We start from the raw sequence: 24,815 nt of genomic DNA, 5'->3' as shown, positions 1-24,815 counted from the left end.
GCATGGAAAGCGTGGATGGGCCGAGCAGGTGGAACGCAGATCGTGCCATCCGAAATCCCTGGACTTGTGGAGTTCAGTTTCACCGTATCACGCACAACCCGGGGGCACGCACAACCTGCGCCGTTCTTTGACAGCTGTATTTATCCGTGCGCGTAACAAACCCCGGTTCTTCTGCCTTTGCGATCTCGCGTAACAAACCCCCGCAACGCGTTGGAGCGCTTGGCAGCAGCAGGGAATTCCAGCAGCAGCGGCAGCAGCTGCTGCACGTCGACATCGCGCGGCGCCATGGCGAGGGAGGAGCAGGAGCGGCAGCGGCAGCTGCAGGTGCTGACCACGCTCGACGCCGCCAAGACGCAGTGGTACCACTTCACGGCGATCGTCGTGGCGGGCATGGGCTTCTTCACCGACGCCTACGACCTCTTCTGCATCTCGCTCGTCACCAAGCTGCTCGGCCGCGTCTACTACACCGACCCCACCAAGCCGGACCCAGGCACGCTGCCACCCAACGTCGCGGCGGCGGTGAACGGCGTCGCGCTCTGCGGGACGCTCGCCGGGCAGCTCTTCTTCGGCTGGCTCGGCGACAGGCTCGGCCGGAAGAGCGTCTACGGCATGACGCTGCTGCTCATGGTGGTCTGCTCCATCGCCTCGGGGCTCTCGTTCGGGAGCACGCCGACCGGCGTCATGGCCACGCTCTGCTTCTTCCGCTTCTGGCTCGGTTTCGGCATCGGCGGCGACTACCCGCTCAGCGCCACCATCATGTCCGAGTACGCCAACAAGAAGACCCGCGGCGGGTTCATCGCCGCCGTCTTCGCCATGCAGGGATTCGGCATCCTCGGCGGCGGCATCGTCACGCTCGCCCTCTCCGCGGTGTTCCGCAGGGCGTACCCGGCGCCAGCGTACCTAGTCGACGCCGTGGCGTCCACCGTGCCGCAGGCCGACTACGTGTGGCGCGTCATCCTCATGCTCGGCGCGGCGCCCGCGGTGCTGACGTACTACTGGCGGACCAAGATGCCCGAGACGGCGCGGTACACCGCGCTGGTCGCCGGGAACGCCAAGCAGGCCGCCTCCGACATGTCCAGGGTGCTGCAGGTGGAGATCAAGGCGGAGGCGGAGAATCTGGACGAGATCACCGGAGGCAGCGCCTACGGCCTCTTCTCGTCGCGGTTCGCGCGGCGCCACGGCTGGCACCTCCTCGGCACGGCCGTCACGTGGTTCCTGGTGGACATCGCCTACTACAGCCAGAACCTGTTCCAGAAGGACATCTTCGCCAGCATCCACTGGATCCCCAAGGCGCGCACCATGAGCGCGCTCGACGAGGTGTTCCGCATCTCCCGCGCGCAGACGCTCATCGCGCTCTGCGGCACCGTGCCGGGCTACTGGTTCACCGTCTTCCTCATCGACGTCCTCGGCCGATTCGCCATCCAGCTCCTGGGCTTCGCCATGATGACCGTCTTCATGCTCGGCCTCGCCATCCCGTACCACCACTGGACCACGCCAGGCAACCACATCGGCTTCGCCGTCATGTACGGCTTCACCTTCTTCTTCGCAAACTTCGGGCCGAATGCGACCACGTTCATCGTGCCGGCCGAGATCTTCCCGGCGCGGCTCCGGTCCACCTGCCACGGCATCTCCGCTGCCGCCGGCAAGGCAGGCGCGATCATAGGAGCCTTCGGCTTCCTCTACGCGGCGCAGTCTCAGGACAAGGCGCACGTGGACGCCGGGTATAAACCTGGGATCGGTGTCAGGAACGCGCTGTTCGTGCTCGCCGCCTGCAACTTGCTGGGGTTCTTGTTCACCTTCCTGGTGCCGGAATCGAAAGGGAAATCGCTCGAGGAGATGTCCGGCGAAGCCGATGGCGACCAAGCCTCCGGCAATGGCGCCAATGCCGTGTAGCCTTCCGGAGTTGAGATAGTATAATCCTTCAGAACGCATTTACACGTGTCACGAGTTTTTTTAACGGAGCTAGATGACATTGAAAGTTTTGTAAGCATGTTATTAGACGTATGGATAGATTTGGAACTTGGAAGAGTGCATGTGCATCTAAAGCTACTATTTGTGAGTTTGTGTATGTGATATCCGTTCCTGTTTGAGTTAGACTTATGGTGGCACATGCGTATGTTAATATAAGTTCGTGAGGGTGTGTTAAGCCAACATGCATATAAAACTTTTAGAGTCTATATCATCAAAGCTGAGGGTTTATGAATTCGCTTAGTGTACAAAGCAGATGTGAGTAATTTAGAATAAGAGGGTTCAATAGAATCATCCAATGGTTGGTTGTCCACTCTCGTTTTCTCATCAATCGATATAACAAGAACGTTGGAACAATTTTGCTGCGATCTCAAAGAATGTAAGCTTGAACTTGCTTATGTAATGTGTTTGATTGTGCTTGAACTTGCTTATGTAATGTGTTTGATTGTGCGCGTATGGTATGTGATGTGGTTGATGGTGAACTAGCTACTTTATGAACATATTGGCCATCACTTTAGAATTGAGATACATCTCCCCAATCAATGGTTATCAGAATCGAATGGAGGGGCATGTCTAGAACAGCAGACTAAAGTTTAGTACGTCATTGGATTATAGGCTAAACATAGACTAATTAAAAAATTCTTTTTTCTAATAAGTTCTACTCATCAACCAGCCTCTGTTAGTTTTTGTTAGAACATGATTAGTTCATGTTTAGGCCTTCAATTTTGCATCCAAACACATGGAGTAAAGTTTAGTTTAGTTCGTCCAAACAACTCCTAACTAGTTAGGATAATTCGAATGGCATAGGAGAAGTGCAGAAACATATGTACCGTAGCTTTTATTTACTGATGAGAATGCAGTCAACCAAACACAAACACCAACCCAAATGAAATTCTCGATCGAGAAATTACCCGGAAATAGTTCCGAATCATACACAAACCGCAACAAAATCAGAAGGTAATAAATCACACAATGACAGAAGCAAAAAAGCATACAAACAAATCATACGTGCATCACATATGCATGGGGGCGCAGGAAGTGTACGTGCAGAGGTGCAGATCTCTACACATTGGCCTCAGGCCTCAGCTTCCCCATCCACATTCTCCTTGGAGATCTCCTCAAGCGACTTTCCCTTGGACTCCGGCACGAACAGCGACATGAGCATGCCCAGGAAGTTGGTTCCGGCGAGCACGAAGAGCGCGTTGCGGATGCCGATGCCCGGCGAGTACCCCTTGTCGGGCTTCTTGGGGTCCTGCGCCGCGTACAGGAACCCGAACGCGCCGATGATGGCGCCGGCCTTGCCTGCCGCCGCCGATATGCCGTGGCACGTGGACCGGAGCCTCGCCGGGAAGATCTCGGCCGGCACGATGAAGGTGGTGCTGTTGGGCCCGAAGTTTGCGAAGAAGAAGGTGAGCCCGTAGAGCACGACGAAACCTGTGTGGTTGGACGCCTTGGTCCAGTGCTCGTACGGCACCCCGAGCGCGAGCATGAACACGGTCATCATGAAGAAGCCCATGATCTGGATCCAGAACCTGCCCACGACGTCGATGAGGGCGACGGTGAACCAGTAGCCCGGGATGGTGCCGCAGAGCGCGATCAGCGCCTGGGCGCGCGAGATGCGGTACACCTCCTCGATGGCGTTCATGGTCCTCGCCGGCGGGATCCAGCCGACCTTGGTGAAGATGTCCTTCTGGAACAGGTTCTGGCTGTAGAAGGCGATGTCCAGCAGGAACCACGTGCTGCTGGTGGCCAACAGGTGGAGGCCATGGCGCCGGAGGAACTGCACCGAGAAGAGGCCCCAGGTGTCGGCGCCGATCACCTGCCGCTCCACCTGCTCCTCCTCCTCCTCGATCTCCTTCTTGAGCACCTTGGCCATGTCGGCCGTGGCCTGCTTCGTGTTCCGGGCGATGAGCGCCGTGTACCGCGCCGTCTCGGGCATCTTCATGCGCCAGTAGTAGGTGAGCGCGGCCGGGAGGGTGCCGAACATGAGGATGACGCGCCAGACGTAGTCGGCCTCCGGGACGAGCGACGCCTGGGCGTCGACGAAGTACGGCGGGGCCGGGAACGCGTTCCGGAACGCCGCCGAGACGACGATCGCGACGATGGTGCCGAAGAGGATGCCGAAGCCCTGCATGGCGAACACGGCGGCGATGAAGGCGCCGCGGGTCTTCTTGTTGGCGTACTCGGACATGATGGTGGCGCTCAGCGGGTAGTCGCCGCCGATGCCGAAGCCAAGCCAGAAGCGGAAGAAGCAGAGCGTGCCGATGACGCCCTTGGGCGTGCTCCCGAACGAGAGGCCCGACGCCACGGAGCAGAGCACCATGAGGATGAGGGTGAAGCCGTAGACGCTCTTGCGCCCGAGCTTGTCGCCGAGCCATCCGAAGAAGAGCTGTCCGGCGAGCGTGCCGCAGAGCGCGACGCCCGTCACGGCGGCCGACACGTTGGCCGGGAGGCTGCCGGGCTCCTTGGAGGTGGGGTCGGGGTAGTAGATGCGGCCGAGGAGCTTGGTCACGAGCGCGATGCAGAAGAGGTCGTATGCGTCGGTGAAGAATCCCATGCCGGCGATGACGATCGCCATGAAATGGTACCATTGCGTCTTGGCCTGGTCGAGTGTGGCCAGCACGTTGAGCTGACCTCCCGCCATGGTGTCAGTCTATCGAGCTCTCTCTTCTCCTCCGCTGCTGCAACAATGAAGTTGCCTCTCTAGTAGAGAGGGAGAGGAAGACTGACACTGACAGAAAAGATCGGTGTGCCTGCTTGCTTTGGTTAGTTTCCCGATCGGTGTTTCCTATATATAGGCAATCAGACCGGCAAGATGCAGAGCCAATCTCACATTGGCTTGTTGCACGTATAAAATACCTCCTGTGAATGGGCTGCATGCATGGATCCGTATATTACAGAAATGGTTCCTCAGATTGACATGTTGGTACTAAAAGATTGGCGTATTCCAAAGCCAAATGCTTTGCATGGAGAGGTACAGCCGTAGAGCTAGCTTATTCATTTTTGTTATTACAGCTCCTAGTTCAATTGTTGAATGTTTGGAGGGTTTGACTTTTCAAATAGCTACGAAACCGGTGGCACAGCAACCGATACGGTGGATTTGGTTGCCATTGTCGCAACGCTGATAGCAAGCAACCGCATTGTGAACGCAGCGTTGCTGCAAAAGTTTTTTGAAATTTTGTAGAATGTTTATGCTTGTAAAGTCGCAGTGCTTGTTTTTTGAAAAAAAAAAGAGGAAGACCTTTGCCTTTGTGGGGCATCATGAGCAACTAACAACAAACAACAAAGAGGAGCGCTCAAAATATTCGATTCAGGGGACATGGCGTGTGTACATTATTTATATTTTCTTTTATCATTTCTGATAGTCCATTTCATTTTGCAAGAAAAAGTTAAAATACTTTCAGAACAAAAACAATGCAGAAAGCCAGTAGTAGCCGGCTAATTGCCTTATGCTATTTTACATCCTCAGCAGTTGGCCATTGACTTCCAGTTTGGAGCTGCAATCCATCTGGAGAATCACAATTCAGAACTGATTTGCGGCGTTAGTAGTACGCCTCAGATCATTAGAGGAACGGATAATCCTACTAAACTAATTGTGCCCCCTTTTTTCATATTGCTAACATAGTTGTCAACGCGAGAATAATGTGCAAAGATCCGAATATGCGAGTCTTGCCAATGACTTGTGTAGTTATATATGTCCGTGGAGTTCGTCTAAGCATTGGTTCCCAGCTACTACTCCATATAATTTAACAGCTGATGTGTCACAACTCACAATTTAATCTGTACTTATTTTCTCCCGCCGTAGCTTACTTGCTAGTATATGGTATGATATATTGCAGTCCTTATCATTTACCAATTTGGAGATTGTATTAGTACTTTCCTTGTGAACTTGTAACTCTGAGTCTGAGAGGAAGGATGACATCTTTATTCATGTCAGCTGTTTATTTACGTTCCATATTGCTTCCTTTGGAAACTCGAACAAATCCTGCGGAGACCACCAGCCCGTGCTAGTGTTAACTGTTTACATCCATCCATGGCCGTGTTTAGTTGGTGAAATTTTTTTGCAAAGTGCTATTGTAGCACTTTTGTTTACATTTGACAATTATTGTGCAACTATGGACTAACTAGGCTTAAAAAATTTATCTCATAAATTACAGACGAACTATAGTTATTTTTTTAATCTATATTTAATGCTTTGTACATGTGTCGAAAGATTCGATTTGATGGATTAAAAAAATTGCAATTTTTTTTGGAACTAAACAACCCTATGGTGTGCATTATTTGCCGATTTCAGCAGAACAGTCGCTGTAACATACTGCTCGAAGTAGAAAGCAACTGTCCATGCCATGAAGCAACGCAAGAGCTGCACTTCGTCAGTCTATCAAGCATCATGCTTGACGGGTTCACATTGTGATATAAAAGTTGAATTTTGTGGATTAGTTGCCAACCGTAACGAGTTGACATTTTTAGTTTATGAGCAGACTTATGCATTAGGAATTAAGTGTGTTTAATACATCACATCTTCTGATTGTCTAATTTTGACCTTCGGCTCTAGTTCTATCCAAATTTAGCACCCAACAATCATAGTCGTTTGATTTTGACCCATCGACACTTTTTTAGGTGGTTTTTAAGGTGATGCGTCAGCAGTTTTTCAAGTTGGCGTTTTCCTTTTTTGTCAGCTAAGGCCATGAGAAGAGAGAATTCAAGGTGGGTTCCTGGGTCCTCAATCCATCCCAAATTACAAAACATTTGACTTTTTTGACATCAAATTTAACCACTCGTCTTATTCAAAAAATTTATACAAAATATCACTTCTTCTATCGTGGCCAGTAATAAAAGTTCTTCAAAAATAACTTAATTTCACTATGTTGCACAATTTTTTTTAAATAAAACGAGTGGTCAAATTCGAAGTCAAAAGTCAAACGTCTTATAATTTAGAATGAAGTACCATGTTTGGACAAATTGTTGCCAAATAACGAAAACCTCCAAAATGGGTTCATGATAATAATAAAAGGTATTGAGAGTATAATGTTTGGACGGAGAACCTCAGGATCAGAATTAGAATCACAAATTTTGTCAAACTAACCAAAAGCAAAATAGACAAGATTTTATTCTTCCTCGTCTTGAGGACTTGCTACTACTGTTTGCAACAGCAAACACATCAGTCTTCAGCCTATTAAGGCATTCCAAGCGCCGATCAATTACTGAGACGGAACAGACTGCAATCTTATTTCTCAATATCTATGGACCTGTCAAAATTTTACAGTACCTAATAAGCACGCCCAGCTCTAGGCAACTTGAGAGACATTTAGATGCGGCATTTATTTGTTTATACAGAAATATGCCTCCCTAAAAGGAGAAGGAATAGCATAGAGCAACAAAATGCGCAGCTCTAGAAGGGAACTCTTCTACAGAGGAGGACAGGACCTTCTACAGAGGACTGGACAGAGAGTCTGTACAGACTACAGAGAGAGTGGTACCGTGAAGCGCTCATTTGCAGGTTCATGACAGATCAGCCAGATGGTCTCTGGTAGACATGCTTTGTTCTTGGGTCAACGATTATGCCCTTTCCACCATTCACTTCAAGATCATGCCTGCAGGATTGATTATTTGAGACGGAGTCTAGTAATTAGCAGACCTCTACGAAAAGCAAACAAGTAATAGATTGCTTACTGGAATACAAAATCAGGAATGGTTAGCTGTTCACGCGGTACATATCTGAATAGCTGCACAAGTCTGTCGACATATACAACTTTCTTCCAGACCTAATCGAACAAAAAAAAAATCAGAAATTTCAAGCAAGGAGCAGCTCAAAGAATGTTTTTGGTTTATCTGCACTGCAAGTACCTCCCCGTCAACAAAAAGCTGCATTGCCATAACAGCTGTTCTCAATCCCAGCGTCGGGTGGAGTATATATATTGTCTGTGAAGATTTGGGCCATCAAGAATCAATATATTACAAATCGAAAACTAGAACCAGGTAATGAGGTCAAATAAGATACTCACATGAAGATTTTTTTGATGCTTCCGACCTAGTATCTGTTGCAACCGTTTCATGAATCCTAAATCAGGCTGCCTGTAAATTCAAATGAAAAAAAAACAGTTCCACATACCAGAATTAAGATAAATGAGCCAAAAAAATGATTTGGTTTCCATCCTGAATATTTATCCAACACTTACGGTTGTAATGATGCTGCAGAGTGGAAATAGACAATTGAGTAAGGCTTCTGAATCAGAGGTTCAAACTCCTGCAAGGATGGCATATGATGATACTTTCATAATTTATTGCTCAAATGAGCCAAAAGGTATGAAGAAAATACTATTCAACAAGGAATCAAGATAGTAGATAGCAAGGATTTTGATGAGAAATTTGAGGAATTATTTGCACAGTGCATGAGAAAAACTTCATTATACAATGCTTGCACAACTTCCCCCCTCCTCTTTTTATTAAGCTGGTTTGAGATTGCTTTTCTAGGCCCAACCCATTCCCACCATTTGATTAAATTGCTGATATAGCTTAATTCATTATTTTGTTAATATTTTATAACCTTCAGAAAATTGACACCATAGGAAACCAACCATTCAAAAATAATAAATGTATTGCATATCATGAATGTGAACTAGTGTAGAAATTAGAAAACTTAGTTTGCTGCACAGCAGCCAGCATATCCTTCACACTGGAAACTCCAGGCCAACTCACGGACAAAGAAAAAAAATATTTGACATCGGCAATTTTAATACGCATACATCAAAATATCTAGTTTACCTTCTGGATACTTGGGCAGTGCTGCCCCATTACAAAACAACTGAGAAATGCACTATTCATTGCCAAGAGGATTCATTTTATAATAAGAAAATACCATAGACAAATTGCATCAAGTATTTTTTGCCAAGACAAGGAACAAGAATAATAATAAGACATTCATGTATGGGTCAAGAGAGAACAGGAATGACTGGGCAGACTCAGTAACTACATGATTACTAAGGGAATCTGCACGATTATGTATAGGAAGATAACAATTGATACTCTTCTTATAGCAAAAGTCTAATTATGTCCAATTAGAGTTAAGATTCAATTACCTTTATTACATATAAAACAAATCGTTCAAGATCCAAGCAGCGAAGAAGAAAGTGAGCACCAACAACGACCATAACTGGATGCCCTTCACTATCAACTCCTCCACGGTAACTGTAATTGATGTAGGGCATAAAAATAAAGGCAAAAATACCATGATAATATGGAAAAATGATGGATAAAGATCCTTTAGCATCACAAATGTAAAGAAATGCAAGAAAAAAAAAGAATCCACAAAAGGACATAAAAACTGAATAAGATTGCCTACATTATTTTCATTTCAGCAACATCTGACAGATTCATAGAATTCGCTTTAGCAAGGTATCGTGAATGAAGTGAATATTCTTCAGCAGCAGATAATGGTGGACTGCCAAGATCACCAAACCCAAGCATGTTAGCCAAGTTAAGTCCCTTGTTTGCCTGAGCAGATTTTTCCCATTGCTCCTTGCGTCGGAGATCAGGATCCTTAATTATAGACATAAAAGCAGGATCCAAATATGAGTCCAACTTGAAAGAATTCCTGTTAAGATAAACCAGATAAATTCTTAATGAACAATAACTAAACAGGTGGACACACACAGACTATGTTTTAAGGTGATCTCTGCCAGTCACCAGAACCACGAAAAATGCATGTGCTTTCAATTTTACCTTCTACGTGTCAATCTCGAATCAGGAAGAGGGATATCTGCAAGTGTAGGAATTGGTGTTTTGCTATTTTCTGCCCCAGCAGGCAAGGGCTTTATTCTTATTTTCCTTTCGTCTATTACTGTCTCACCATTCTCATCCCCAACATCAGCTGGAAGCTTCAATGCGGCTATCTCTTCTTCTTGCTTGTCCCGAGGGAAATATAGTGGAAGCAACCTGAGGAATAAAACATTATTAACCTATATTGGAAATTTGTCGTGATAAACTAATAGTGGACTTCGATTGGAGAACCTCTTATATATCTCTGTGTCAGATGATGATATTGTACAGAAGACAATAGCTGTTATTTTGTCCTTTTGTTTCTCCAGGAAACGTCTCACAGTTCCTGCTCAATCTCAACCGAAGAATACAGTACATGAAAAACTAAGCGTGGAGTATGTAAATCGTTGTACAAAGTAAATCACGTTTCAAATCCCATCCACAGTAAAACTGTACAAGAGCAAAAGCAAATCAGCGAACTCACTTATTGCCACATGAGCAGCTGGTTCACGAGGATAATTCTTGGCTTCTGTGTAAATGCAGCCAGTAGCAATGCTAACCACATCAAAGGCAGAATAAATTACTTGCAAAAGTTGAATAACATTCAATGTGAAGCCTAGCATTAGAAATGGAATCTAAACTTTTAAATACCCCTTTTTCATAATAAGTACCTTTCAAGGCCATTCTCAATGAGAAGTTCTAGACAAGATCTGTAGCAGTGGCTAAGCGCATTCTCTGCAGCTGTGTGATACTTTACAGCATATTTTGGGCCCACGGTATGGATGACCTTCCTACATAACCAGATAATTAACTTTTGAGCCTTAACAAAGAGCACTAAAGTTCTGCTGTGATATGTTTAAAACAAATGATTATCAAGGTTCAAACAAATAAATTTCATGAGTTTAAAATAGTCAGCCATAGTAACCCGCAATAGATCTTACAGGAATAAACTTAACTACTTAAGCATATGCTGTGAAGAAAATAATAGCCTTATTGTATGAAGGTCAAAGCATATAATGATTCCTATCTTTCTCAAACAATTAATAAGAAAAAAAAATGTGCTCCGAAATTACCATCACCTCACCTAAGTTATAAGTTATAACACTATGATGCTTATTTCACTCCTATATAGTCACCACCGATGCACCTATAATATAATATGTGCATTGCATATGCATGGTTCTTTTATAACCAAGCTACTGATCGACATAGGGGAAAATGACACACAAAATTCCCTCACTCTGTCTGCGATAAGTGTGCCTTGTGTGTTTTGTAAACAAGACTAGATCTCGTGTCAAAATTTTGGTAGATACGAATAAATCTAGCTAACCATAATAACTAAGATCTTCACTGTCAAGTTGTAGTTGTAACTCATTAAAAAAAGTGTGTGAAATCGAATACTATATTACTATTTGAAATGAGCAATACCAGGACCTTTGTGTTGTGGGGGTGGGGAGCTCCTGTATCACCTAAAGGGGCTTATTCAGCGTTACAATTTCCAGAAAACAATGTTGTTGCTGAACACTACAAAACCCATTAATAGTATGCAATCTGACGCAAGCTATCAGTCACTAATCAAATATACCTGGCAGGAAGATCATAAGCATTTGTCATCTTAGCCATCCCAGTGCGGCAACCACCCTGCAAGACCATTCACAAACGAAAAGCCACCTTACAATCCCCATTCTAGCAGCCAGATTACGAAGCAAAGCCAGCATTAAACAGTACCAAAGTGGCACACTCCTCGGCGAGCCCCGTCCCTGCAGCAGCGTGAAGCCCAGGACTGCTATGAGCTTCGTCCAAGTTCTACACAGCCACAGAAGTACTGGCCATCAGCATCTGAATTGAAACATTTCAGAGCTAGATTGAGCAGCCGCGGGGAGAATCCTGAATCCTGACCTCGTTGGTGGAGTTGACGACGGCGTCGACCTCGAGGCTCCACGGGTGGCCTCGCCAGAGGTAGATCTTCGAGTTGATCTCGTGATCGACGGGGAACCGCGACGCGCCACGGCCCCCGGCCCCCGCGGCCGCGTCGTCCCCGGTTAGCGGGTCGGAGAAGGAGAGGAAGGACGAGGGCGGAGTCTCGGATCCGGCGGCAGTGGGGGACAGCGGGGAGATGCGCTGGTCCGGGTCGCTCCAACGCGGGACCTGGTCGAGCGTCACGGCCGGCTCCACCCCGCCGACGCCCGGCGCCATGGCCGCCGCCGCCGCGGCCGTCGGGGAGGCGGAGGCCGACGCCGCCTCCGGCGAGCGGTGCTGCATGGCTGTGGCCGGATCAGGACCGCGAGGGCATGGGGATGTGTGCTGGAGGCTGGAGCGATAGAAGGAGATGCGTTCGCGCGCGAAGCGGGCGGAGGCGGAGGTGACCGGTGTGAGCGAAGCTCGGGGGATCGAAGCGACGGGACGGAGTAGGAGAGAGAAAGTAGATTAGATAGAAGGAGTAATTAAATTACTCAATAATTGTTGCTGTCTGCAGAAATTGTAGACGCAAGACGATGCGTGCAGGACAATACCCACTGTATCTGATATGTGGGCCTAACGTATGGGTAGGGTTAGCCTTTTAGGTCTTGTTTAGTTCCAAAAATTTTCAAGATTCTCCGTCACATTAAATCTTACGGCACATGCATAGTACATTAAATATACATAAAAGTAAAAACTAATTGCACAGTTCATCTGTAAATCGCGAGACGAATCTATTAAACTTAGTTACTCCATAATTGGACAATGTTTGTCAAATAAAAATGAAAGTGCTAGAGTGTCGAAAACCAAAAAATTTTGCAAACTGAACAAGGCATTAGGCCTTGTTTAGTTCCGAAAATTTTTTGTTTTTGAAACTGTAGAACTTTTGTTTTTATTTAACAAACATTGTCCAATCATAGAGTAATTAAGCTTAAAAGATTCATCTCGTGATTTACATGTAAACTGTGCAATTAGTTTTTATTTTCGTTTATATTTAGTGCTTCATGCATGTGCCGATTTGATGTGACGGAGAATCTTGAAAAAAAATTGGATTTTAGTGTAAACTAAACAAGGCGTTAGAAGTGGGAACGTGTCGTTGAGTACATTTTGAGTTCTGTCGTTCTGTTTTGTGTTTTGTGTGCTCCACATGGTCGCCAATGTTTTGAGTACTGCTGATATGGATTTTTATCGTCACCTGTTGGAATCGACCTATCGGTGTATCAATGTCCTAATTTTGTTTTCGGTAAAAAAAAAGTCCTAATTTTGTAAAATAAAAAATAGACCTATTGCAACCATAATTGCAAAAACATACTTCTATGGTCACTTAGATATTTATATTTTTGACAATTTAAATGGTCATTTCTCTTGCCGCTGGTTCAAGCGGTGTGAAATTTCTTTTTATCTTAAAATCATAAGATCTATATGAAAATTATAGATTGATGAATATACTCCCTCCGTATCGGATTCAGAAGTCGTTTTGGACAAAATTTAGATCAAACATTAAGAATATAAATAATCAATAACTTTTAAATTATTAAGCTTACAAATATAAAAATTATATGAATAGATTCATCTTGAAAATTACTTTCATAAAAGTATAAATATATTTTTTCTGAATATTTTTATAAAAATAAGAGGTTAAAATTGTGTTTTGGAGACCGTGTCGCCGTCCTAAACGACTTCTAAATCCTATACAAAGGAAGTACAACTTTATAGTAGATTTTTAGTTTGTATAGAAAAGTTTTACAGATTTTATATAAATTGTTTCTCCATTGGTTCTTTTTAACTTTTTCTCGTGTAAAAAAAAGTTCTACAAACATTATATAACTTTATTTATCTGCATCCAATCTCATATAAAATTTATGTTTTTTTGGATATTTGATGGCTAGTGATTCACTTCCTCATAACATATCTAAAGATTTTATTTTTTATACGATATAGTATGAAGATAAATTTTATATTAAAGTTGCAGAACTAAGTGTTGTAGCTCACCTTTTTATTTGAAGGCATCTTTATGCCAAAAGTTGTGACTACAAGGATATTAATGGAATTTACCCTTTTTGAATAATGTAACCTAAGAAGATTATAACTTCATAATTTACAAATTTTCATCTAAACTGTAAATATTAAGGGGTTGTTTGGAGAAGTTCTGTGTGCCTCTGGCTCCGCGTTGTAGCAAAACACTTTGTGCTACTGTGGTGGAGCCACCGAAGTACCCCAATCCTGGCTCCTTCATAGCTGGAGCACCTACAATGCAGTTATGCATCACATAGTGAAACACAGGAGCGCACGGTAGCCGCATAGGTGAAGTCAAAGCCATGGAGAGTGTAGCCAAACAAAGCCTAAATTCATATGAAAATTATGGAACTTAACGAGATTAGTAATTTATAAGCATATCTTGCAATTTGTTCATTTGAAGCATTTTATGCTAAAAAATTAGATGCTATCACATACCACAAAAATTTGCTTCTTTGTGAATACATTTGATGTCAATATTAAACACCATCAATTTATTTGGAGATAGAGTAATATATAATTTGTACTATCATTTTTATAAGAGACTACTTTAGAAAAAATATAAGCAAAAAAATTTAATGTTTCATTTGAATTGCTTTTTAACCGTACCAACTGCAATAGGTCTATACATATACATAAACATGATACTGGACCAAGCACGATCTATGCTCAGGTAAGCCATGGTCTTTGATATTGTTCATGTTTACACAAGCAACAACTCATGCTACCTAGGTTTTTAACATTGAATGGTATATCCAAGGGATTATTATTTTATTTTAAGCTCCAAACTTGTCTGTGGTTATAAAAGCTAGACCATGTAACTAAAAGAAGTGTAAAAAATAGCATGGACAAAGGTATCTCGTGCCGTGCAATTAAGAACCAAGTGACTCTTCTTCCTTCTCGCTGGCACTGCACCCACCTCTCCTCCCACCGCCATTTGGCACCCTCTTTTGCCCCACCCACCTCCTATTGCCGCCTCTCGACCCGTCCTCCTTTAATCACAAGATTGCCGCCGCCTACTCCACATGATGCCCCAACGTTAGTCCTGCTCAACCATCATCTCCCGCTACCTTGACGGGTGGTGCCCCTGCCGTCCCACCCCCCGTTGTCTCACCTGTCACCATTGTCATGTTGCGACCACTACCCCCCTCCCTCCAAACCCTCTTCTACTCCCATCCGGTGAATGAATCCTCTCTCGGAACTCTAACCCTAGCCCTAAATGACTCATCTTCTTCTCTTCCAGGGCGCATGAGTACACGAACGGTTGACCCCTCGTATGTTTGAGTTTGCCAAATCACTACCTACCTCATTTGTGATTATATTTCGCAAACACTACCTTAAATTCATGTTAACAAAGGTAATCATGCCAAAAAAAATAATCACACCTTTTCAAGACCCAAAGCCTCGTACTTGCTCTTGGCTTAAGAGTGACACTGTACCGTCGTCGTCACACGGTAGAATAACATCGGATAACGACGGAACTTCGTAGGCGGAGGCGTCATCTGACACGCGGCACCGACGCGCGGTACTGTCTTTTCGAAAGGAAGACGGTTGTCTTCGGCATGTCAAACTACTCCTAGACTAGAACCTGTAGCATGCGGTTTGCCGGGAGAGCAGCGCAACCAAACGGCAGCAGCAACCGCTTGTGGGCGGTGCACTGGGACGCGTTCCCCTCCCACGTGCCGGCGACCACGCCTCCGTGCCGGGGGTATAACCGCCTACAAACTACAGTCCACACTCCACAGCACCGGCCGCGCGCATCGGCCCCCACCGCCCACGGCGATTCCCACGCCCACACACATCCCACCGTCTCCGCAGGCAATCCAGCACAGCACGCCCAGCCCACAGTTCCGTCCCCTCCCATCCCCTCCTCAAACCCCCCCATGCTCCTCCACACCTCCGCTTCCCGTCGCCGGCTCCCAAAACCCTAGCGCGCCGATGTCGCCTCCGCCGGCGGTGGCGACGGGCGGGTCCGGGGAACCCACGGTGCCGGCGTGGCTCCGCGGCCTCCCGCGCGCCCCGGAGTACCGCCCCACGGAGTCGGAGTTCGCCGACCCCATCGCCTTCCTCTCCCGCGTGGAGCGCGAGGCCGCCGCCTACGGCATCTGCAAGGTCATCCCGCCCTACCCGCGCCCCTCCCGCCGCTTCGTCTTCGCGCACCTCAACCGCTCCCTCGTCTCCTCCTCTGAAGCCGTCGCCAACCCCACCACTGCCTCCGGCTCTTCCACCACTGGTCCCTCGCTGCCGGAATCCGCCGCTGTGTTCACGACCCGTCACCAGGAGCTTGGTACGCCGCGGCGTGGGCGCCCGCCTCCGCAGGTGCTCAAGCAGGTGTGGCAGAGCGGCGAGCAGTACACGCTCGACCAGTTCGAGGCCAAGTCCCGCGCCTTCTCCAAGATCCACCTCGCTGGGCTTCGCGAGCCAACTCCATTAGAGGTGGAATCCCTCTTCTGGAAGGCCTCTGCAGACCGGCCTATCTATATCGAGTATGCGAATGACGTTCCGGGGTCTGGCTTTGCCGCCCCAAAACAGTCCCGGCGGCACAAGAAGCGGAGACGAGAGAGCGATCAGGTGGAGGAGGGGGAGAAAGGTTCTGGGTGGCGGCTGTCAGGAAGCCCATGGAACCTTCAGGCGATTGCACGGGCTCCTGGTTCGCTCACGCGATTCATGCCAGATGATGTTCCTGGGGTTACCTCGCCAATGGTGTACATCGGGATGCTCTTTAGTTGGTTTGCATGGCACGTAGAAGATCATGAGTTGCACAGCCTCAACTTCCTTCACACCGGTGCACCCAAGACATGGTATGCTGTCCCTGGGGACCGAGCCTCAGAGCTAGAGGAAGTTATCCGTGTGCATGGATATGGAGGAAACCCTGACCGCCTTGGTATTTGTCGTTTTCTCATGTTCGTCATCTGCATGTTTCAGTTACGGTTTAGCAGGTTGAATAACTTCCAACTGTTAATCCATGCAGCATCACTGGCAGTGCTTGGGGAGAAGACAACATTGATGTCCCCAGATGTTCTTGTAGCCCGTGGTGTGCCCTGCTGTAGGTACAAGCTCTGAAATGGCCAGTGTTTCCATTGGGTCAAATGTGTATGATATTAAGACATTGGATTCTTATGAAATTCTTTGCTAATGTGTACTGTTTCAGATTAGTACAATATCCTGGAGAGTTTGTGGTGACATTCCCAAGGGCCTACCACATTGGGTTTAGTCATGGTTAGTTATGCCATTGAACTCATGATGCCTTTTTGCATGACTTTAATTGATTGTGATTGTGATATGCTACTTGTTAACTAAGTTTGTTCCAGCTTTGCTAGATTTTCACTTTTATGGTATGAGCATTATAAACAAACTATTTGGAAAGTACAATAATAATGATTTCGTGGACAATCCTTAACGGATCAGTGCTCCCCTGTCCCCTCATCAGTCATATAACAAACTGAGAGTACTTGAGATAAATATATATAGTAACGATCAATTTGATGTTACTGGACTTCTCCTCGCTGAAGCTAGATTGCTTGTTTTGCCTGTTGACAGAACAGTTCTCATGTGCAATTAAGGATAGTCTGAAATGCCGCTTTAATGTTTCAATAATGATTAATGGCTGACTGTACCTTTGTTGCCTGTTATTACATTCATAGTTTTTCCTAATAGTCTATATCCTTTCCACTTGAGGGCGTCATTTATATACAAGACTAAACAAGCATACAGACAAATAATTTATTTTGTTCAACTAGATTTGACTATCTACTTGTTTGCACAAGCATCGTCTAGTGTTCAGGACATGTGTTACTTCATTTATTTTTTGGCCTGTCCATTTGACTAACAGTTCTTATTGTCTGGACCCATACAATGTAGGATTTAATTGTGGTGAAGCTGCCAACTTTGCAACTCCGCAGTGGTTAAAATTTGCTAAAGAGGCTGCTGTACGAAGGGCTGTGATGAATTATCTTCCGATGCTCTCTCATCAGCAGCTTCTGTACTTGCTAGCAGTTTCTTTCATAACCAGGTAAGCTTTCAGGCAATAGTACTTGCTAACAAAATAGCAAGTACTTGCTATAGGATTAGATTATTTGTTATGTCTAGCTTGCATGCTTTGTTTTGTACATGTTGAAGGCATGGGGTGCCTGAATGTAGTTTACAATCACAGCAGCCTTTAGTGAATCACAGTATGAGCTGCTAGTCCGTGTAATATGATTCAATTTAAAGTATCAATGAGCTCCAGCGCACACAATATAGTTAGTGCTTTAAGATGGCCTGTGTAATTGTGTATTGAATAAGATTTGCTCTTAATTTGTTTTGGTTCAGAATGATTCTTTTGGGCATTTATCAGTCATTCCCTATGAAGAAATATTTGGACCTCCATTGTTTCTTAACATCGACAGAAAAGCCAGGATTGAAGATATTATGAATTATTAGGGAAAAAAAGAGAATTAGGAAACAGTGATGCCACTGAAATTGCTACCTTCCCGAGATTAGAGTACACACTGAAGTTGGTATTGCTAGAGTCCCTAGAAATCTGGCATTGATGCTTCTACATATTTTCAGAAATTAAAAAGATAGATTTTGATTTGAATTGTTTATGCTTACCTAGCTTTTTTAGTGACCATGTTACAACCATCAGAGCACCAGTGCTTATTGTTTTCTGCACTTTGAATCTGGTAGTTCATTTTAATTTCAGAACCCCGAATGTATTGTCTGGAATTCGAACTTCTCGCTTGAGAGATCGAAGAAAAGAAGAAAGAGAACTGCTGGTGAAGCAAGAATTCTTGCAGGACATGATTAGCGAAAACAAGCTTTTGTGTTCTTTCCTCGAAAAGAAATCAATTGGTCATGTTGTGCTCTGGGAGCCTGATTTGTTACCATCTTCGACTTCTATACATTCCTGTTTTTCTGGCTCAAAAGCTCCTGAGAAGAAGTCTGAGGATGGTTGCAGAATTGAATCTAGTGACCGTGGCCCCAAAGATAACAGCTCTGATGGCAGAACACATATGATAGGCGCACAAACCAAATTTATTTCTGGGAATAGCAAATCATCTGACACATCTGCTTCTGTGGACAAGGCCAATGCTGATACAGATGATGAGGATAACCTACCTTTTGATTTGAGCATTGATTCTGGTTCATTGACCTGTGTTGCTTGTGGAATTCTTGGCTATCCATTCATGACAATTCTGCAGCCTACCAGAGAAGCATTGGAAGGGATTTCCCTTGCTCGTATGAGTAGATACAAGATGAGTTCTGAAAAAGATAATTGTTCAAATACAATTCCATGCTATCCTGCTGACAGTAATTTTGGTATGCCTTTCTTAGCTTCCGATATTTTTTTTTTGTTTATATATATATCAGAACTAAGGTAGATAAAATTTTGAAAGGCAAATAGCCCCTAAACAGATCACCGGGAACTCACACACAAACAAACACAGTATGTTTGGTAGCTGGAATGACTTAGCCTTTTCTGGTTTTCTGCCTAGCTTTATACAGTGCCGAGAGCTACATTTGTGGCTGACTGGATGTGATAGACTCCTAATTAATGCAGAATATTACCCAAATAAACAGCCTATTACTCCTGTTACTCGATGCTGAAATTTAGCTAAAGTAAAGACTATGAACCTAGAAACAGGATTATTTCCAACAAATTTCATTGATGCATGTGATTTTTTTTTTGGTTACAAATAGCAAATTTGTGACTACTTTAAGCCCCAACCTTGGATTTGTTGCCACTGAAATCGGCTCCTTGTCCCTTCTGTTTGACACATTCTTTTGGAAAGCAAAATATAACTCAAATTTAAAGAAAAAATTGAATGCTACGAAAGACTGTTTTGATTTTGAACATAGTCATGGCTGACTCTTCCTTTATTGAACTCGTCCCACTATTCGCAACCCAAGAACCCTAGATGACTATATCCTTAAATCCCTTCATCCTCTCTCCATCGCAACAGAGAAGGGTTGCAGCAAGGAGGTGCAGTTGTTGCTTGGGTCCATCCAGTTTGCAGTGGCACTGCTCCACTGCCGCATCTTGAGCAGGGATGGGTGGAGCACTAGGGACAGACAAATGGGTAGGGATGGGTGATTCTGTCTGTTTTGTTGGATGGGTGACCACAGCTTGAACTTGCGCATCGCTGAGAAGCAGTAACAATAGGTGGAGGGTGAAGACAGGTGATGTCATTGATTTTTTATGTCAGGAACCTTCAAATTGTACTATTATCATGTTAGGAATATGTGTGCTGTTGTTCTGTGATAGTCTTGATGGTTTAGGAAGGAACAGTGTGATGCTGGACTGCAAGTTTACTAAAATTGGCCAGGGGTGCTCCTATTGTACTTTACGCAAAAACCTCCAGTTGATCAGTGTTAGTCCAATCTATGTTGGGTCCAACAAATTTTTAATAGCAAATTTGCAATTGTGCCTTTTATAATGTCAGTTTCACAATAGCCCTTCAAATTAGAGCAAATTTGCAAATGCTCTTTTTGTCTAATTTAGAGAGAAGTTATGGTTGGGACCCTAGTCACCGAGTTCCCGGAACGACGGATCGAGGAACGACGAACCGGGAACGGGAACGACGTTTTAGATGCAATTTTTACACTGTGGGGACGATTTCGTTCCCGCGTTCCCGTCCCGAACGCTCGTTCCCGGAACGTGGAACGCTGCATCGTTCCCGTTCCGCGGTGACTAAACTTGGGACTTGGGAGAGAACCTTTTGTTTCTAGACAATCCGAATCTAAACTATTTTTTTATTGAACATGTACGGTCATGATGGCCGGTTCATTGGCCATTATGAAGTGCTTGTAGATGGGAGTTTCTGGCTGCAATGAATGTATGCTGAAGAGTGATGTGATCTGCAGGCATGTTTTTTGAACAATCAGAATAAGCTATTTTCAGAAATAGTTTATCACTAAGCTCATTAACACTGGCATTTCTTATCTTACCATATACCCTTCAGAGTATATGGTAAGATACATTGTAAATTTACACAACAGTTGACCTGATTTTCAGAGTGTATAAAATCAGGTTAAAAATTTAGTGATAAATTTACAAGCTATTTTCAGAGTACATTGTAAATTTTTAACCTGATTTTTATACACATGAGATGACCTTCCTAACCTTGCTACTTGATAAAAACTGTGCCTTTTCTGATGTAATGGTGGAACTCTGTGCTGCAGCCTGTTTTAAAATCATTCTAGAATTTACTAATTTCCATTTATTGATCTGTAGTATTTCTTGTATATGAAGATTCTTATGGAACCTTGACACATGCTTTTGCATATGTATCAGGATGTTCATTTGTTCCCACTACACCTTCCTGGCCTGCGGAACAGCAATGTCTGGCTACTCCTTTGGGGCAGGCTAACATCAGTCATCAGAATGTAAATTCACATGAAGATGTTTGTTTAAGGGAGAATGAACCTAATGGGCCTGTGCTACAACATAATGTCATTTCACATTCTTGCAGAAGTGAAAATACTCTTCATTCATGTAGTGAAAGGGACAAGTCTGAGAATAAGATTCCTGAGAACAGTCTTGGCCCAGAAGTAAGTGAACAAGCAGGCAAATATGACGGTGATGCGCAAACTGCAGAAAGTTCTGATGGCACTATTAACTGGAATGCAAGTTGTACATTTGCACGGCCCCGGATCTTTTGCCTGCAGCATGCTCTTGAGATTGAGAAGTTACTTGAGGGCAAAGGGGGTGTCCATGCTCTCATTATTTGCCACTCAGGTAGGTTATATAAAGAAACTTCTATCATCTTCATACTCTATTTGACTGTTGGTGGATGCTCTTGTGATCCTGCATGCTTGATACAAAATAAGTAATTAGCTGGTAGCCTTTTCACTGGACATGTTGGTCATGTTTATATGCAAACATTTACTTTTTTTGTATTATATATATGCAGGCTATTCTAACCAACACATTCTATCTTTCGAATATACCTTTAGGTATCAATAATAGATTACGGTTTTAATGTAAAACTATACTTTATGCATGAAACTGGATTGTGGAAAATAATGTGACCTTTTGGCTTTGTGTATGTGGACGAGACCAACTTACCTTCTTTCTAGTGCGAGTCAGCGAAAACCAACATAGGAATTTAGGAAATACAAGAAAGATGGAACAACATGGAATTGTTCACAGACACCTTGATTATCGAACTCTGTCTGTATCTAATAGTTATAGTTCCATCTTATTTCCGTTGCCTTGCCTCAAAAGAAATATTGACCTGTTAGCTTACAATCACTGGGTTTACACTGTTATATTCATGTTTAAGTGAAATATGTTACTCAAATGGAGGGAATACCATTGTAGTTTAGAATTGCATCAGAGCATTAAGGCGACCTCAGTTAATTTGTCTTTCAGAAAAAAGGTGCCTTCTACAGATGCATGTTGATAATCCCTAGTTGGGCCTACTCCTGAAAATAGCAATTGAACTCATTGTTCTAAATCATGATTTAAATCAAACATGCTTACCTCTTGTTTGTGTTTTACTTTCCATGTCCCCTGAAGTTTCCACTGATCTTAAGGTATTTCTATTTAATTTCTGCAGATTTTGTCAAACTAAAAGCGCTCGCAATATCAATAGCAGAGGAAATTGAGTTTCAATTTGATTGTACAGACATTCCACTTGCAAATGCATCCAAGTCTGATTTACATCTAATCAACATTTCAATTGATGACGAGGGCCATGAGGAAGATGGAAGAGACTGGACGTCACAGATGGGTCTAAACCTGAAATATTCTGCCAAACTCAGGAAAGAGAAATCAGAAAATCAAGAACAATCTCCTTTGTCATTTGGGGGACTGTTTTCCTGCCCTTCGCCTGTTTCGGTTGTTCCTAATCTTAAGTGGCTTTGCAAAAGAGCGCGAACTCCATACACAGTTATTGGTATTGTTAGGAGTTCTAGTGCAACAGAAACTCCTGTGGAACTTAAGCCTGGAGTGGAGACAGGGATGGTCACTAATGGAAATGTCTGCGAGGATGACAGTAGACAGCATACTTTTCGACAAAGTGGCCTTGAGCAACCAGGTGAACTGCAAGATTGTGATAAGCCTTCATGCTCCGAGGAGAATGACCATGGAAGACATTGTCTTGTTAATATTCCTATTGCTGTTGCTGAATATCCTATGATGCATCAAGTCCGTGAGGGTCCAGTTAATGTTAGCACGTGCAATGACTCCATTTGTTCATCAGGTTCCCTGGATTCGCCTCCACTTGCCTCGCCAGTTGAAGTAACTAGATATCAAGGATGTATACAGTCAACTGAGTTGAGCAGTTCACCAGCCTTTTCTGTTCGACATTTCCTTAATGATGAAAGTACCTCTGTGGAAGTAAGCATAAACTGTGTGAGAAATGGCTGCTTAGAATCTCAGGGTGTTACTTTAGGGAGCAGAGATGAATGTATGCAAGTTCAACAAGATCAAGAGAAGATGGGGCTTTGCAATAATCCCATTATGACGTCAGTTGATTCAGACCTGATAGAAGGTTTGGCTGTATCAGAAGGAAAGTGTGTGGACACCGTGTCAGCATCCCTTGAAAACGAGGAGCGTGCTAAGATATCCTACTGTTCTAATACTGAAACAAAAACTAGTAAATCTGCAATAGATAACCAAGTGGAGATTCATCATCTTGGTACTGGTCCAGTGAAACTAAATTCGAGCTTTAATGAGATGTCAGTTCCAACTGATTTGATGAGTGACGAGCCTCAGGTTGGCAGCCATTCTGCTGTCAAGGCCATTGAGCACCAGAGCAATAATTCTGCCAACTTAAAGCACGAATCTCCGCATATAGGTTTCCACATGTTAGAGGACACCCAAGTTGCTTCCATGGCTGCAGTCCCTCGACATGAGGGAAAATCTGTCGACTCTGGATCAAACACTTTTGATATTTTACTTGGAGCTCTAGCTGAAGAGTCCAAGGCAACAGATGCTCCTGGTAAAGATGAGGTTGGCAAAGCTTCCTTGACATTAATGACACTGGCTAGCAATGAGCCCTCTGTTACAGATGTTAGAGCTGTAGAGGTGGTGGAAACAGACACAATTTTGGGATCAGCAAAAGATGATAAACAAGTTGATTTGTCAGATGTTGTGTCTAGATGCATTGGGAGCTCAAATAGAACAGATATCATATGCTATGCCAGACGCAAACACAAAAGGAAGAGGGATTCTCAGTCAAATACTGGTAGTTCACAAAGTCATTCGAGTTTCATCCGCTCTCCATGTGAGAGCTTGAGGCCAAGGACTAAACCTGCGGTAGTCGAAGAGTCGGAATGGAGCAGGACATCTGAAGCTTCTTCTGCTAAAAGGGGTAAGAGGACAAAAACAGTGGGATCATTTCAGTGTGATATTGATCTGTGTGGTATGACATTTGAGACTAGGGCTGAACTTAATGCCCACAAGCGCAATATTTGCACTGACGAGTCATGTGGCAAGCGTTTCAGCTCACACAAATACTTGAAGCGTCATCAGTGTGTCCACAGTGAGATGAGGCCATTTAAATGCCCCTGGGAAGGATGTAAAATGACTTTCAAGTGGCTATGGGCTCAGACTGAACATATCAGGGTGCACACGGGAGAGCGGCCATATAAGTGCTCAGCCCCTGACTGTGGGCAGACATTCAGATACGTCTCGGATTACAGCCGCCACAGAAAGAAATTTAACCATTATTGACAGGGTCTAGTTTTCGAGTTCCTGGCCGCAGCTTGAGGCAAATCTCCAGCTGCTTGTGTTGGTGGGCCTTGTTTGTTGTAGTAGCTCACATATTTAACAACCTGACAGCTGATAGGCCTAGTGAATGTTCCCCGTTAACAATGTGCTAATAATTTAGTGTAGGAGTTAGAATTTGTTGGGGGTGAAAGGCAACCCCTCCTGTTGTAGATTTGCATAAGCTGATCACCTCACCTCACTGACACATGGCCATTCATTATTTGTTTCTCAGCTCAGTGATGTATTTAATCTCTGACAAACTTCATGAACACTGAAATCATATGCTCGATTTCAAAATGGTCTCGGATCGGTCGTGCGCATGATTACCTGTCTCGACGCATTGTCTGGGTTCTCATTATATTATGTCAATACCGTTACAGCAGATTACTGATATGCTAGGTCTACTCGAAATCAT

General features: G+C 44.4%; 4 protein-coding genes across 5 annotated transcripts; 2 read left to right on the top strand and 2 right to left on the bottom strand.

Moving 5' to 3' along the window:
* Positions 165-2,094, top strand: LOC8085471 (probable inorganic phosphate transporter 1-12). The gene has a single exon (XM_002468450.2). The coding sequence runs from the start codon at positions 286-288 to the stop codon at positions 1,891-1,893; it is 1,608 nt and encodes a 535-aa protein (XP_002468495.1). The 5' UTR covers positions 165-285; the 3' UTR covers positions 1,894-2,094.
* On the bottom strand, positions 2,782-4,710 carry LOC8085470 (inorganic phosphate transporter 1-2). The gene has a single exon (XM_002465800.2). It carries the CDS (start codon positions 4,610-4,612, stop codon positions 3,044-3,046), a length of 1,569 nt encoding a protein of 522 aa, XP_002465845.1. The 5' UTR covers positions 4,613-4,710; the 3' UTR covers positions 2,782-3,043.
* Positions 6,964-11,988, bottom strand: LOC8080548 (protein GDAP2 homolog). Of its 2 annotated transcripts, XM_021450979.1 has the most exons (15): positions 11,626-11,988; positions 11,455-11,532; positions 11,312-11,367; positions 10,398-10,517; positions 10,211-10,281; positions 9,979-10,072; positions 9,691-9,903; positions 9,311-9,562; positions 9,048-9,156; positions 8,148-8,215; positions 7,974-8,043; positions 7,816-7,890; positions 7,642-7,733; positions 7,449-7,562; positions 6,964-7,217 (listed from the first exon to the last, which is right to left on the bottom strand). In XM_021450979.1, exons 1-14 carry the CDS (start codon positions 11,986-11,988, stop codon positions 7,481-7,483), a joined length of 1,743 nt encoding a protein of 580 aa, XP_021306654.1. In that variant the 3' UTR covers positions 6,964-7,217; positions 7,449-7,480. The 2 variants fall into 2 exon arrangements, with proteins under 2 accessions (XP_021306654.1, XP_002465844.1); XM_002465799.2 differs by having other exon boundaries at positions 6,968-7,562.
* LOC8085469 (lysine-specific demethylase SE14) lies at positions 15,465-24,720 on the top strand. Its single transcript, XM_002468449.2, has 7 exons — positions 15,465-16,585; positions 16,673-16,751; positions 16,853-16,920; positions 17,563-17,713; positions 18,386-19,002; positions 20,978-21,421; positions 22,245-24,720. Exons 1-7 carry the CDS (start codon positions 15,640-15,642, stop codon positions 24,362-24,364), a joined length of 4,425 nt encoding a protein of 1,474 aa, XP_002468494.2. The 5' UTR covers positions 15,465-15,639; the 3' UTR covers positions 24,365-24,720.

This window comes from Sorghum bicolor, chromosome 1 (genome assembly GCF_000003195.3).
Source record: "Sorghum bicolor cultivar BTx623 chromosome 1, Sorghum_bicolor_NCBIv3, whole genome shotgun sequence".
Taxonomy (NCBI): Eukaryota; Viridiplantae; Streptophyta; class Magnoliopsida; order Poales; family Poaceae; genus Sorghum; species Sorghum bicolor.
Note: the sequence above shows the minus strand (reverse complement) of the source record. Positions and strands in the feature narration are given on the sequence as shown.